The sequence below is a fragment of the Ovis canadensis genome, chromosome 4 (genome assembly GCF_042477335.2).
Source record: "Ovis canadensis isolate MfBH-ARS-UI-01 breed Bighorn chromosome 4, ARS-UI_OviCan_v2, whole genome shotgun sequence".
In the NCBI taxonomy this organism is placed as follows: Eukaryota; Metazoa; Chordata; class Mammalia; order Artiodactyla; family Bovidae; genus Ovis; species Ovis canadensis.
The window spans coordinates 78,213,257-78,230,200 of NC_091248.1; the positions used below are offsets into that span (position 1 = coordinate 78,213,257).

General features: G+C 41.0%; 1 protein-coding gene across 4 annotated transcripts in view; it reads right to left on the minus strand.

Annotated features, from left to right (window-relative positions):
• BBS9 (Bardet-Biedl syndrome 9) overlaps positions 1 to 16,944 on the minus strand; it is a 471,120-nt gene that overhangs the window by 63,885 nt on the left and 390,291 nt on the right. For all 4 annotated transcript variants that reach the window (XR_011256695.1, XM_069588065.1, XM_069588067.1 and 1 more), the window contains one exon: positions 964 to 1,186. Coding sequence is in view for 3 of the 4 variants with exons in the window: in XM_069588065.1 (XP_069444166.1) it covers positions 964 to 1,186 (223 nt within the window). In the remaining variant the exon portion in view is untranslated. The remainder of the gene's footprint in view (positions 1 to 963; positions 1,187 to 16,944) is intronic.

Here is a 16,944-nt window from a genome sequence, read left to right on the forward strand (position 1 = left end):
CCTGTGCTTATTAGATTATGCTATGCTGTCTCCGTGTTTATCTTTTTAAAGTTTTCACCTGCATTCCTTTTTACTTCTAGGAAGGCTGGTTGAGGGGGAAAGGAAACAAGAGGAAGAGCATCAGCATAGGGAGGTAGGTGTACAAAAGGCATATAAAGAAGATGAAGAAAATCCACATCACTTCCCATACTATGGTCCCTGCTTGAGGAGGAAACAGATGCTATAGCTGCTTCATTTAATAAATTCATTTACTCTGTGCTCCTTGCTGCTGCCATAAAGAGAGACACTAAGAAGATGGAAGCGGGACTTGGGAGCTGCTGCCTCTAAAGGATCAAAATGCAGAGCTCTTGACAGCTCAGCCCCTCTGATGGTGGGAAGGGCTGACCCAGATGTCCATGGCCATCACTGACTGCCCAGGTAGGGGCAACCTGGATCTCTCACCCTGGCACATACTGGCCTCAGCCCTGAAGCCTGCTCATACTGCCTGATCTCCAGTTTTTTAATTTGTCTCTTCCCCCGATTCTGGTGACCACAATCCAAACAAACGGCAGAAAGGATGGGACTCATCTGGATTATATTAGCCACTTGTATTATGCTATTTACATTTATGAAATATGGTATCGCGAGATCACATTTAGTAAAATTTTCCTTAAAAATGGTTTTATTCTCTAATCCACTTTTTATTGGTTAGTAGCAAAACAAAGTGGATCATATATTTAAAAGCAGGGGGAAGAAAAAAGACATACCATTCTAGAAATGTTTAACAAGCAAATACCCCAAGAATATTCATCCAAGTGATTTCCTAGGGATATCTGAAGGGAAACGTGCAAGCAATTTTCTTGGCTATCGTCACTTTACTATGAAATGTAAACCCCCGATACAACCACAGTAAAAAGCGCACCCCTTTAATTTGGCCAAAGCCTTAATACAACTGTGTTTGGGGAGCATGAATGGAGTTCCTACCTGGCATGACCATGGTCTGCGGAGCTGCTGCGTCAGTACTTAGGCAGAGACGTCCACCTTTGGCTAATCGATCACACAGCAAGGTGATGTGCTTCTTCAATTGGCCTGTGTCTTTGGGTATGCCTAGCTGGCTGCTGAGGTTCAAAGCCTGTTCCTTGGAACTCTTCGATAGGCAGGTCTTCAAGAGGTGAGAAAGAGCAGCATCCACCGTTTCTTCCCAGCCCTAGATGCAAAAGCCAATTTGGAATTTATGCAAAGATGACAAATGAGCAAAGTAAGCACTTTACCATTAACCAGGTTATAAGATAATAAGTGTTTAGGTCCCAGTGCTGGGAACCTGGTGTCTGGTAATCTAAACCAGTCTGGTTTTAAATTCTAGCTCTGTCTGCTGTTTGAGCACGTTATTTAATTCCTCTTAGCCTCATCCTCATCTACAAATGAGGCTACCAAGAATCTGAACCTCCTTGGGCTGGGAGTGATTAAATGAGATGGTACACGAGCAGCTTTTAGCCCTGCGCCACACATGATAATCATCATTATCTCAGGTATTGCTATGTTTGATGATCCAGAGGCGAAGCCTAGGATTATGGTTCATTTTGCTGCTGAAGGAGAATCAGCCAAGATAGGAGGAGACTGGGGGAAACTGGAATGGAGAGAAAACCCTGGTGTGTCTCTCAGGATTGGTTCCATAGTCTTGGAGCTGTGGGCAGAAACTAGAGGAGCTTTGTCAAGAGGGACTTTGGGAGGTACAAGCTTATCCAGTCCCACTTCCCTGCCAAGGTGACAAAAAGTGACACAGAATGAGGCAGTGAGCCATTTCTCCATTTTGACTGGTGACAGTGTGGCTGTGATACAGTGAAGACTGTGAGGAGGGCAGGGTCACCTCAGTACTCTACAGGCTGGAATTCTAGGGCTATCGATGGCAGACAGGGACCACGGTGCCATCGTAAAGCACTGGCATGAGGAGGCACCACACTCAGGTCGGTTCAGATAATGACAGGTGAGGAGCCTTGAACAGACAACAACAGGTGAGGAGGCCTGGAGGAGAAGAGCAGCTTATGCTCTCCCACTGGGCATGCCCAGAGATAACTGGGTGTGACCTGCAGGGGTTCCAGAGGTCCTAAGCATCAAAAATGAGTGAAATCTGGGTGTTACTACCAATGGCTGCATTTGCATCCAGTGGCCAGTGAGACCTAGGGCACCACAGACTTGACACAGTGAAATTATGAAGGACGACAGTGAATGACTACCTTCATAGAATTCTGCAGAACAGTCCAAGGCCCTCACCTAAGGGAGGAGAAACCTGAGACTTGGACAGGAGTCCGTGGATGAACTGACTGCTGGTCAATCACTGCAGATGGTGACTGCAGCCATGAACTTAAAAGATGCTCACTCCTTGGAAGAAAAGTTATGAGCAACCTAGATAGCATACTCAAAAGCAGAGACATTACTTTGCCGACTAAGGTCCGTCTAGTCAAGGCTACGGCTTTTCCAGTGGTCATGTATGGATGTGAGAGTTGGACTGTGAAGAAAGCTGAGCGCCGAAGAATTGATGCTTTTGAACTGTGGTGTTGGAGAAGACTCTTGAGAGTCCCTTGGACTGCAAGGAGATCCAACCAGTCCATTCTAAAGGAAATCAGCCCTGGGTATTCTTTGGAAGGAATGATGCTAAAGCTGAAACTCCAATACTTCGGCCACCTCATGCGAAGAGTTGACTCACTGGAAAAGACTGATGCTGGGAGGGATTGGGGGCAGGCGGAGAAGGGGACAACAGAGGATGAGATGGCTGGATGGCATCACTGACTCAACGGACGTGAGTCTGAGTGAACTCCGGGAGTTGGTGATGGACAGGGAGTGTTGCAATTCATGGGGTCGCAAAGAGTTGGACACGACTGAGCGAATGAACTGAACTGCTCCATCCTCAACCTTATCAGCTAAGCCACCTTTTAAATATGCGAATTGGATTACATTATTCCTAAACTTCAACTCCTAAAGCTGAATGCTCAGTTTAGCACACAAAGCACTTCCTGCTCCACCTCCTGCTCCATTTTATTTTCTCCCTGTCTACCTGCACCCACACTCTCACCTTGGCCTCTCCACAGGCTCGATCCTCCTGTTGCAATGCCTAATCGCCACTCTTTCTTGCCAACTCCTATTTACAACTCAGCTCAGGCACCGCCATCTGAGCATCACATTTGTGGGCCCTCTCTGGGACTCTGAGACCAGACGCACGCAGTTCATCACCCTGGGAGCACTCCTCACCCTATGCTGTGGCCACTGTTAGCATTCTGGTTTCTCCAGTGCCTGGAGATGTCCGCACCCCTAGCACTATGCTTGGTCAAGACATGTGTCTGCTGGACAGAGACACAGAGAGATGGTGAGAGATGCTGAACTAGGTTCGCAGATTTGGGAGGACTCTGGAGACCTTTAACCAGTCTCATGGGATGCTTCCTGAATAAAACAGAAACCATGTGCCTAGGTATGGCTGTCCCCAAGCTACAAAATTATCACTTTTTGAGACAGTGCACTCCTTTCAGGGACACGTGAAACCAGCAGAAAGTTATTCCTAAAGCTGAGCCCAAATCTGCCCCATTGGCCCTTATTCTACCCTCCAGAGCTGTGCAGAATAAATCTAACCTCTCTTCTACATGACAACCCTTTATATCTAAGAAGACAGCAATTCTGTACCCTCTCCTCCAGAATAAACATCCCCAGTTCCTCCAGCTCTTCCTTATATAAACACGGTTTCAAGTTTTCTCTCCATCCTGACCACTTGTCTTTGAATGAACTCCAATTTTAAACACTTAAACATTTATACAGCTAACTAGAGAACCCCAAACTGACCCCAAGACAGCAGGCAGGGGAGAGGGATTCAGGGTCGGTAGAGTCACCCCCTCACCTCACTGTTTACTGGGAATTCTCCCTGCCAGCCAGGCCTCTGGTTGCCTCTGCTTTCTCGGCAGCCACACCACACTCCTGATTCACACAAGCAAACACAATTAAGCCCCAGGCCTTTCCCACACTCACCACATATCTTCCTTTTAGGCTTAAGCAGTTCGTTCTTTAGACCAAAGTGCCGATTCTCTATATATCCACTAAAGAACTTCCCACTGATGGCCAACATCAGGATTTTTCACTCTATTGACCCATTATAGGTGCCACCAGGCAAATAAGGAAACACATTAATTATTTTTAAATGAGATGTCAAAGGCTATAACAACAACTTCCTACTCCAAACCACTAAAGAATAATAAAACACCAGTTGCTACAAAGACATCTCTACACAACTATCAAAATCTAAATCAGGTCAGTATTTAGAATTGAATTTGTATTTCAATAATAATGGGGATGAAAATTAAGACAAAATAGTAACCCAAATGTCATTGTAGAGGACATATTTCCAAGTTGTTTTTGATGCCATCAATGATGACCTCTGGAGTATAAGAAGGAAAGATCCTTTGTATATAATTTGGCATTTATGTACTCTGTAGTCATTTTAGCATTAAAACAGTTCCTACTATTTTATAGACTATTCATCTAAGCTAACTATTGTTTTCATAAGTAGGTTACAGTAGCATATTAGATAATTTAAGTAGATATGGCATTTAGTTAATATAGAAGTACTACAGAATTTCCTTTTCTACTGCCAACTTGCAGATCAAGTCAAAAACCATGTCATGGTTAGGTATTTGGCATAGCTATTTTTTTTAATATAATTAGGCATGATGCCAAAACTTCAAAAAGATTGCTACTGAAATACAGGGTTATTATTTGGAGAGCCCAAATTGCTGCTGCTGCTGCTAAGTCGCTTCAGTTGTGTCCGACTCTGTGCTACCCAGAGACGGCAGCCCGCCCAGGCTCCCCCATCCCTGGGATTCTCCAGGCAAGAACACTGGAGTGGGTTGCCACTTCCTTCTCCAATGCATGAAAGTGAAAAGTGAAAGTGAAGTCGCTCAGCCGTGTCCACCTCTTAGCGACCCCATGGACTGCAGCCCACCAGGCTCCTCCGTCCATGGGATTTTCCAGGCAAGAGTACTGGAGCGGGGTGCCATTGCCTTCTCCAGCCCAAACTGCTATATAAACTCAAATATAATAATAAAAACGAATGTTTATGAGACAAAAGAAGATCTTTAAAAATGCAATGTGATAATCTACTGATCAAACACATAGCCTACTTACCTGATAAAATGTGAAACAAAACCATGTGGAAATCTAGACTCTCAAGTACAAAAAGTTCCTTAAAGGTAAGCTCTTTCAACCACCTTTTCGGTGTTTGAATCCATCACCTTTATTTAGATCCTTTAAATTTATAAGTCCAATATTCAGTTTTGTTTTTTTTTATGAGACAAAAATATATATACCTTTAATTTGCAAAACCCAGATGACCTGATAGCAAGCAGATTCTATATGATTTCAAGATACGCTCTTGAATACAAATAGCTTGCATACAAATAGCTTTCATATTATCAGAAAACCCTTCCTTATTATATTGGTACATAGTTTTAACGTCTAAACACACACACAAACACACACACACACAACCCACATGCACATACCTGATCTTTATCCTCTAACGTTGAACATCAGTTGTACTAATAACTGAGCACCAATTGATGTTCACCGATTGCCCTCTCCTAATTGTGAGAGTGAAAGAAAATCTTAATTTTGGTAAAATAGCACTAAAAATGTCTGGAAGGGATGAAACTACTAGGCAAGCACTCTTCAGTAATAACTGATATGATTTTAGTTCTCAAATCCACAGCCTAACTCTTAAATCCCAGTTTACCTATGTACGGCTTTTGGAAAACAATAGTAGGTGGAAAGTTAAATAAAGATATATATGTGTGAATAAATCAATAAATAAATTTAAAATACTTGCTATTCTGTTTTATCTTCTCCACAGCCCTTGTCAGCATTACAAATTGATTTATTTACTGGGCTTTTTTGTGCTTACTGTATGTAGTCTAGAACTGATCATTGGAGTTCTCCTTTGTTCCCGAGCTCTAGACTCTATCCCATGTGGTAACTTGACTTTTGTCTTAGCCCTTCTACCTGAGCCCCTACGTTGGGAGCCTGCTTGAAAGGCCCCTCCTTAATGGACTGGGCTGGCTTGCTCCTGCCAAATCCCTCCCAAGGAACTAGACCTGTGGCTGCAGCCCTACTGCTTGACTTCAATGCCAAGTTGCCTGCTGCATGCATCCCCCAGACTGAGAGGCTGCTCACTCAGTCTTCTGCTTTTGTGCTCTACCTGCCTGTGTGGAGGCTCCTGTATGCCATGCTGGCCCCACATGCCTCTGGGTACCAGTGGGATGTCCCATTTCTGCGGTCTCTGCTATCCTCTTCCTGACTGAAGACAACTGAGCTATGACTTCTATGATCCAGAGACCAGATAGCCATGGCTGAGTTTTGGACATCTCTGCCCTACCTGTCCTGCTGTCTCCATTGGTCACGGTGCCTAAATACCAGTATAAGCAAGTGGGTTTCCAGAAAGAATAAGAAGCAGAAAGTTTGACCAAGTTTGTAAAGTGTATTTCCCAGGGTATCAACCAAAGTAACCAATAATAAAAAAAAAAAAAGAAAAACCTAAAAGAGTTTTCTCATGCCACCTACAAATTAAAACAACCAAGTTGAAGATAATTGCCCCTTGGCTTCTGGGTTTTGACTTAACTCATTCACCTCAACTGCCTCTTCACTTTGATAAATCACTTAATCTCTGTAGGCTGTGTGTGTGTGCGTGCGTGTGTGTGTGTGTGTGTGTGCGTGCACGTGCTCAATCACTCCATCAGGTCTGACTCTCTGTGACCCCATGGACTGTAGCCTGCCAGGATCCTCCGTCCATGGAACTTTTCAGGCAAAAATACTGGAGCTGCCATTTCCTATTCTAGGGGATCTTTCTGACCCAGGGAGCGAACCCACATCTCCTGTGTCTCCTGCATTGGACAGCGGATTCTTTACCACTAGCACCACCTGGGAAGCCCAGGGTATATCCAAGGTCTCCATAAAACAGGAATAACACTATTTGCCATGCCAATCTTACATGAATGATAAGGCACTCAAAATCTTAAGCAGAAGATATTGTGGAATACGCATATATATGCAACTCTACTTTTTAAAAAAATCAGAAAACACAAACACACCATTAGAACACAATGTACAAAGCAACATCTTTAAACTTTTACTCAAACAAATTATAAACTGCAAACGTATGTTTATAATAGAAATACTACCATATCCGCAACTGTAGTAGTATAGGGAAAAACCACAAAATGCCATGGTAGCATTTATTACCAAATGTGCACATAGTTAACTCTAAGTGAGACAGGAAAGGTTGAAAAGAAAAGAGAGAGATCTGTGTAAACGAACAAATGGAGATTGTGTAGCCACAGCTAGGCTTCAGTTGAGAAGAGAACATTCTTAGAAATGGCCTTATACATTACACATTTGAAGGTAAAATGATGATTACATCATATTTATTTATCTGGAAAAAAAACTGTATCAAAGACAAATAGATTTCATCTTGAACAGATGTAAAGAACTCACAATAAGTCTTTGCTATTTATGACTGATCTACAGAGCTTTACGGTTACTATTACTTTGTATTGTATTCTATCATGTTATAATTAGCCAAGGTAAGCTAAAAAACAATGATGTGAAATGTCATTGTGAAGCTAGGTACAAATTTGTTCTTTAGTTGTAAATTATATATTTGTAAGATGTAAGAATATTTCAGGATTGATCTAGGTTTGGATTATTTCTAAAGAATAGATTTTATTCAGTGAATCTCCCTTCTTGCAAAGGAGGGCTTGAAATGTTGACCAATATACCTCTGAGAAGTAAAACAGCTCTTTGAAACTAAAACAAATAAAATAAAATTTTAAAAAATGGAACCAAGCTGGATGGCCTATGTAGCAGTTTAAGCTTTTTAAACCCATCACTAATAAAATGAAACCCTCCCCAGCATCATCCATTCTTATCTTAAACTGAAATGACTTATTGGACTTAATGGAGTTCTCCAGTTCTTAGTGATGCTTCAAAAGCTGTAGAAATCTAATTCAGATTTTAACCAAAAGCAGAACAAGGTGCCAGGCTTATCAACACAGTATTATGAAAAATAAAACACACTGCGTCCTATCAGGTGAAAATCTACAACCTTTTTGACAAACAGAAGCTTAGCAAACTTCATGCAGTTTAACAGCAATACAGGCAGAAAGCACAAGGTTGCTTCAAACCAACCTACTCTGATCCTTTTCTAAGTTACATTTTGCTAAGAAATCTGCATTTGACCTATACTCTTATGCTGATCCTGAAGCTTTAGATAGGAGAAGGAACACAAAGTAGATTACCTGAATCATCACGAAACTTGATCCTGGATAGCCATATTCAATTTTAAAACAAAATATTAATGATGCTTCACCTAGACAAACATCTTGACTAAGCATTCAAGTTTGCTTCAGGCAAAAGTTTCCAGTCACAGGTACTATTCTGAAATAACTTACAAAAATATTAAGACTGAAAAATAAAATTGATAATGAATATTCAGGGGGAACCTGCTTCTGGTGATGGTAAATTAGATCATGTGGGCCGATTATCCCACTGAGACTAACTAGAAAAAAATATATACAAAAAATCACCTCTTTGAAGGTATAGGGAAGCTAACAAGATAGTAGTTACCAGGTCAAGATCCAGGGGACAAGGGAGGCCCAGGAAAGTGAGTCCTGAATTTGTGGCTGCTTTTCCCTCTGAGGTCTTTAGTTACCTGGCCTAACTTATAGTGCTGGGTCCTTCAGTTACTCACCACTTTACACGATGATTTATGCTTGCTTATGTATTTCCTTGTAGGAGGCAGCAAGGGTCATGAAAGTTAGAAGTCTGAAGACCTAGGCTAAACCTTTCCTTATAAGCTGTATGTCTCCGGGAAAGTTATTTTAGGTCTCAGCGTCTCAGTTTTCTCATCAGTTAAACAAATCAGAAAAGTAATTTCCTTTGCCAGGCACTTTTAGACTTAATGAGACATGTTTATCAATCATGGGGAGGCTTCCCAAGTGGTGTTAGTGGTAAAGAACTCATCTGCCAAAGAAGGAGACATAAGAGATGTGGTTCAATCCCTAGGTCACAAAAATCCCCTGAAGTAGGAAATGGCAACCTGCTCCAGTATTCTTGCCGGAAAAATTCAAAGGACAGAGGAGCCTGGTAGGCTATAGTTCATGGGGCCACAGAGAATCAGACACGACTGGATGAATAAGCACTGGCACCATTTATCAACTGTAGTTCTTTAATTATTTAATTCCATGTTATTATTCTTACTTCCGGAAATACTCTCTAAAAGTTGATCTTGTGAATAATAATTACACTAAAAATAATAACAACAAAAGTAACAGCTGTTTAGGATCTCTTATGTACTAGAAAGTATGCTAAGAAATTTATAAACATTATTTGTCCTAATAAATATTTATCCTGTGAAGTTGGTGCTATAACTTCCAACTAAGGTGCTAGATGTAAAGTAGTTTAAAGTAAAAAAGTTTATCATAAATAACACAATTATTAAAAGTGAGAACTGTAATGGGATCCAGGACTGCATGGCTCTAAATCCCATGTTCTTGGCTACTTGGCGAGAACTTTTTTTCCCGTTTCATCATGTGTGTCTTTCAGTCTCTTGTCATCAAGTCACTTTAGGCAGAAAATATCATATGAGGTCTTCCCCTAGAAAATGTATGGCCACAAAATTTACATCAGCTTCTTTATCCAAATAAATAATCTGTGTATAATTAAATAAGATTTTAATGCACAATCAAAAAGCATTTGTGCCAGTTTGTATGGGTCAAACTTTTAGAAGAGTCTACCAAAGTCTACCTTTTACCTGCCTAGACTACTATAACTGACATGTAGGAACTGCCTTGGGACACCACATCCCGTGAAAACATAACAATGGTCAAACTTGACTTTGATGAGTCTGAGTTATCGATGTTCAATCCAGGGACTCATTATTGAGAATACTTGGAGAGGACATTTCTATTTTGGAATCAAAAGACACATGAGGTCACAGACTCCCCAAATATCCCTATATCTGACAAAGTCCGAGAAAAATCTTATTGAAGTTAGGACGAGAGAAGAATCGTGTAAATAAACTGAAGGGGTCAACTTCTCCCTAAAACACTATATTCTTAAAAATCTCAAAGAATAAGAAATAACCAAACTCAAGGAAACAAGTCCCAAAATACATGAAACTGATTTAAGTGTAAAGCATTTTTCTCTAGAATTCTTTTCTTTTTGTTTTTCTTTCTTCCCTTTAATTAGTTTCACTTTTAGGACCACTCCACCCAGAAGCTTCACTATTTTAAGATTTCCTTACCTACTTCTTTCTTGGTCAAAGCCACCGGTGGATCTGAGATAGCTATAGGAAAGTCCACCTACTAGAATTCTATTTCTATTTTCTTTCAAATAGAATTCAAATTTGAAGAAAAAAGTATAGAGAATGGGATCTGAAGTGATTGGCTGTATACCACTCAAAGTTTGTGTCATTTTTCACAGCAATCAAGCTAAGGTAACAGTAACATAGGGGGCTTCCCAGGTGGCTCAGTGGTAAAAGTATTCACCTGCCAATGCAGGAGATGCCGGTTCCATCCCTGGGCTGGAAAGACCTCCTGGAGGAGGAAACTGCAACCCACTCCAGTATTCTTGCCTGGAGAATCCCATGGACAGAGGAGCCTGATGAGCTGGTTGCAAAGAATCAGATATGACTGAGCTTGAGTGACTGATCACACACAATAGTAACAGAGTAGCACTGACCTCAAATAGCAATTGTTTATGAGATGGTATGCTTATCCCTAATTAGTGATCCTAATTTCAAATGTTTTGTCCATTTAATACAGCACTAGTTTAAGTCCATATAAACATTTATTTATTTTAAAAATATTTATTTAGAGTCCACTGATATAAGATGTTATACCGAACATTATGAAGTTAAAAAAAAAAAGGTGAATCAGATATGGTTCCTATCCTCAAGTGACAATGAAGAATGTGGACAAAAATATAATGATGAAGAAAATGAAATGTGTTTAGAGAGAGGTACAGATAACGTGCTTTGAGAATGCTTTTCTTTTAGTTCCCTTCCTAGAATGATATCAAGAATTATCTGTCAGCAATAAAATTTAAGACAGGAAGATCTCTGTCTACATCATGAGATACAGTCCTGTCAGTTTTGTGCAAAAATCAATGATATTGTTGAGTTCATATTAGTGCTATGTGAAGCAAACAAGTAGACTAAATTTGTCAGCATTTTCTAGTACAGAATGCAGAGTAGGTACACATAATACAAAATAAAAATTACTATTATCCTTGTTTAAGTAGCCATATTGAAGAATAAAACTTCAGTATGACCACCTGGTCAAAAGTTCCCCAATGAATCAGGTTTCACTTTTGTGAGGCTCCTCAGTTTGGGTTCAAATCTCGCCTCTGCTATTTTCCAGCTATATGACCTTGGGCATATTTCCTCATTTATAAATTGAAAGTAATAGTCATGAAGCAAGGATGTGGGTGCCGGTAGTATATCTGACAGCTGGTCCAAAAGGTGTCAGTGGGAAGTGAGAGGGAGAAGGTGGAGAAGGCAATAAACTGCTGGCTGTGAACAGGTACAGCCTTAGGTAGCTAGTGCAGTCTTCCTGGACTACTCTGGGAGGTGGTGTGGAACATACCTCGGACTTTCCCAACTGGAGGGATGAGGGAGCTGGGGTATTAATCTACCAACCCTATTAGTCCTTGACCAAGCACGGTGGCTCCACAGGCTCTGCCAAACAGGGAGATTCCTCAGTCAGAAAAACTGCAGGTGCCCAGCAGGTAGAAGCTTTCAGGAACAGCAGAAGGTAAAGAGATGTGAATGGAGTATGAACCGCATCTGTTACAGCCCCTACTTCAAAGGGACAGAGTGAGCATTAAATGTGGCAATGTAGCTAGAGTCCTTGGCCATGCATAGTACATAATAATGCTCAATAAAAGTTCATTTTCTTACCTTTTTTTTAAGTTGAGGAGGCAGGCCTATCTCTCCTGTGTGTGTGTGATTGTATATGTGTTATGTATTTAATTCCTCTCCTTTTTTTCTCTGCAAAACAGGGATGTCTTCTAATTAGCGAAGTTTGAACTGTCATGTTGGAGAAGACTCTTGAGAGTCCCTTGGACTGCAAGGAGATCCAACCAGTCCATTCTGAAGGAGATCAGTCCTGGGTATTCACTGGAAGGACTGATGCTGAAGCTGAAACTCCAGTACTTTGGCCACATCATGTGAAGAGTTGACTCATTGGAAAAGACTCTGATGCTGGGAAGGATTGGGGGCAGGAGGAGAAGGGGACGACAGAGGATGAGATGGCTGGATGGCATCACTGACTCGATGGACATGAGTTTGAGTAAACTTCGGGAGTTGGTGATGGACAGGGAGGCCTGGCATGCTGCAATTCATGTGGTCGCAAAGAATCGGACACAATTGAGTGACTGAACTGAACTGATTGGATTTATTTCTAAAGTTGTTAAAAATTATATGAAGATGTTTATGACTGAATTTAGAGCCAATGGGTTAGAAAACAACTAACCACTGCATCTGACCACTGTCATTAAACCACAGAAATTAGATTACATAGGAAAGTGGAAAGTTTCACCATTTTAAATGCAGAAAGTGAAGCATATTCCTGCTAACAACATCAGTGATTTCATCCGCATAGTCTCATTCACTTGATGGGAGAGAAGACCAGTGTTTCTGCAGTCCTCTTAAATGACAGATCACTGAAATTAAAAACTTACCTCATAACCATTCTACCAGAATAGGAAGGAGAGCAACCTTGATTAGTCAACCTTCATTACTTCTCAGTTTCTTTGTGGCTTTCTTTTCAAAAAGCAACAACTGGTAAGATTTTTCCTATTTATATGGAATGCACTTCTGGTCAAGGATATCTGCTCCAAGATGGAACACCAAGGCAATGCCCTTTTCTATAACTTCCTGTCCCCAGTTCAAACCATTCACAAATTCCCAGTTACTAAAAAATAACCCTAAATCTCTTACTCTGTGCTTATAATTATGTTCTATCAACTCTAGGGCATTGTTTTCATAGTTGAACATCTCTGAAACAGACTGTGTCAAACTCAATGGCATCTGACAACTGCTGGCTTACAGGCACCAGGCCAGTTCTTGCTGTTGGTGCCTGGGCATGCACATTCTTTGTCTTAGTAGCTGTTCCTACCATGTCACTTCAACTGACGGATGTTTAATGGCCATACTTCCCTGTCAAACTGATTATCTTTTAAAATATCAAAATTATACCACGATTCATCATTGAACAAAAAAGCTGTGTACACATAAAGGCATGGAAACAGAATAGTTGGAAGTATAAATTTGAAATTAGTGAAGCAAATATTCATGACAGAAGAATGACAGCAATCCCAGATGTTCTTGTAAGCAAAAGCTATGTGCCTTCCAGAATATAAAATAAGAAGATAAAGAACCTAGAGCCTATTATACAGAGTGAAGTCAGAAAGAGAAAAACAAATATTGTCTATTAACACATACATATAGCTAGAAAAATGGTACTGATAACCTATTTGCAAGGAAGCAATAGAGACACAAATACAGAGAACAGAATTCTGGACACAGAAGGACAAGGAGAGAGTGGGGTGAACTGAGAGAGTAGCACTGACAATATGTGCATTACCATGTATAAAATAAATAGCTAATGGGAAGATTCTGTATAACACAGAGAGCTCAGCTCAGTGCTCCGTGACAACCTAGAGGGGTGGGATGGGAGATGGGTTGGGAAGGAGGTTCAAGAGGGAGGGGATATATGTATACTTATAACTGATTCACGTTGCTGCACGGCAGAAACCAACACCACATTGTAAAGCAATTATCTTCTCATTAAAAATAAATTTAAAAGAAACCAAGAAGATACAGATAGGAGAAATGTATTATGTTTTGTTACTAAGGTACCTGCACACAGATGACTGTCCTATGCCAAACAACACAACTAAAGTAAGAGAAATTGCCAAATCCCTGGGATAGGTGAGGTCTGCTTAATTAATGTGTCACACAAGACTCTTGCTGGAGCAGTAAACATCAATTTGCCTAAAATTTCTTGGTAACTATGGACAGAAGCTGCTTAATTTGCACCAAAAATGTGATTCAACTGAAGGAAAGAAAACGAAGCTTTGAGCTTAGTCCAAAAGGAAACTTTTTAGAATGAATATCAAAGGCTAAGAAAAAAATCATGAAGGTAAGAGCGGCATACTCCTAAGGATGCACAAAATGCTGTTCATGCACACAGGACAATGCCACGTGCAAAAACACGGACAGCAATGACCTGCCATTGAAAGGTGACTGACGAGTATCAAACTTTGCATGTGAAGAAGTTTCAGGAATACCTTAACTAATTTATGTTGCTTTCCTCTTATTCAGGCTCAAGAGTAAGATGTGGTAGAATATATGTCTGCATGCGTGCATGCTAACTCGCTTCAGTCATGTCAGACTCTGTACGACCCTATGAGGCCTCCAGGCTCCTCTGTCCACGGGATTCTCCAGACAAGAGTGGGTGGCCACGCCCTCCTCCAGGGGATCTTCCGGACCGAGGAATCGAACCCATGTCTCCTAAGTCTCCTGCATTGGCAAGTGGGTTCTTTACCACTAACGCCACCTGGGAAGCCCAAAACATATGTCTAAGTAAGTCTAAAAGCTCTTTCAATAATTACCTAAAAAACTAAGTGATAAAAAATACTATGTCATAGTTTACTTGGCTGCGTCTTTTTCTAAGTGGTCCATAAAATAATACTGTCGCTAACAATGGATGGCATCCTATTGTTGAAATAGTAGTAACAAAAGCTACTCATTCCTGGAGATTGTACATGCCCAGAACTACATTTGGCACTTTGATGTTCAAGCTGGTTTTAGAAAAGGCAGAGGAACCAGAGATCAAATTGCCAACATCCGCTGGATCATCAAAAAAGCAAGAGAGTTCCAGAAAAACATCTATTTCTGCTTTATTGACTATGCCAAAGCCTTTGACTGTGTGGATCACAATCAACTGTGGAAAATTCTGAAAGAGATGGGAATAACAGACCACCTGACCAGCCTCTTGAGAAATCTGTATGCAGGTCAGGAAGCAACAGTTAGAACTGGACATGGAACAACAGACTGGTTCCAAATAGGAAAAGGAGTACATCAAGGCTGTATATTGTCACCCTGCTTATTTAACTTCTATGCAGAGTACATCATGAGAAATGCTGGACTGGAAGAAACACAAGCTGGAATCAAGACTGCCAGGAGAAATATCAATAGCCTCAGATATGCAGATGACACCACCCTTATGGCAGAAAGTGAAGAGGAACTAAAAAGCCTCTTGATAAAAGTAAAAGAGGAGAGTGAAAAAGTTGGCTTAAAGCTCAACATTCAGAAAACAAAGATCATGGCATCCAGTCCCATCACTCCATGGGAAATAGATGGGGAAACAGTGGAAACAGTGTCAGACTTTATTTTGGGGGCTCCAAAATCACTGCAGATGGTGATTGCAACCATGAAATTAAAAGACGCTTACTCCTTGGAAGAAAAGTTATGAGCAACCTAGATAGCATATTCAAAAGCAGAGACATTACTTTGCCGACTAAGGTCCGTCTAGTCAAGGCTATGGTTTTTCCAGTAGTCATGTATGGATGTGAGAGTCGGACTGTGAAGAAGGCTGAGAGCCGAAGAATTGTTGCTTTTGAGCTGTGGTGTTGGAGAAGACTCTTGAGAGTCCCTTGGACTGCAAGGAGATCCAACCAGTCCATTCTGAAGGAGATCAACCCTGGGATTTCTTTGGAAGAAATGACGCTAAAGCTGAAACTCCAGTACTTTGGCCACCTCATGCGAAGTGTTGACTCACTGGAGAAGACTTTGATGCTGGGAGGGATTGGGGGCAGGAGGAGAAGGGGACGACTGAGGATGAGATGGCTGGATGGCATCACTGACTCGATAGACACGACTCTGAGTGAACTCCAGGAGTTGGTGATGGACAGGGAGGCCTGGCATGCTGCAATTCATGGGGTTGCAAACAGTCAGACATGACTGAGCGACTGAACTGAACTGAATTTGAATTAAAGGATATGTCAATAAATATATGTGTAAATATTCATGTGTGGTGGTCTGGTTTAATCTACCCATACCTTTTACCATCTGTACAGGAAAGATCAAGTTTTTTCTTACAGAACCCCCCAAAATTTGAGGTTGCTTACAAAGAAAGGGAGTAGTACAAAATGGAAATAGATTGCTTCCTTTAAAAAAAACAACTTTTAAAAAGCTACACAGTTGTTGGAGGACAACACGTAATTGTGTAAAACATTATGAAAGTAAATGAGGTATCAATTCCCAAATACTTATATCCAACTATATGATTAATTTAAGCTTTAATTCTGTGAGGAAACAAAAGAATCTGTCCTTATATTCATTAGAATACAAGACAAGCACACAGACAGTTTTAGAGTACATAGTGAGAGCTAAACTATGTCATACCCCCAAGGGAAATTCAGAAGAGAATGAAAGCCAGAATAAATAGGAGGACACAAAAATTGGTCTGCTTCTTAAAGAGACTGGATAGAAGGGTAAAGAAAGGACACTATTTTAGGTGAAGAAAGAAAGCTCTATCAGCCCTGGCTTGATGGAAAGAAGTTGTGTAGCCATGGAAAGTCAGTGTTCCCAGAACGAAGTGGGGAAGCTGAGGAGTTGCAGAAAAAGAGTTTTCGAAAGAAGATAAAGTGGAGCCAAGTGACGGAAAATCCTGAATATCTGGCACTGGAATCCAAACTCAACCAGGGGCAAAGAGAGCCATGGAAAGCAGGTGTGTGACAGAAAAGCACGGGGCTGAGTCTTGCAGAGATGTGTAGGGCACACCAACACAGAAACGGAAGAAAGGCTACTTCAAATGCCACTGCAGAAAGCCAGGTAGCATGACAAGGATGCAAGCCAAGGGGCAGTTC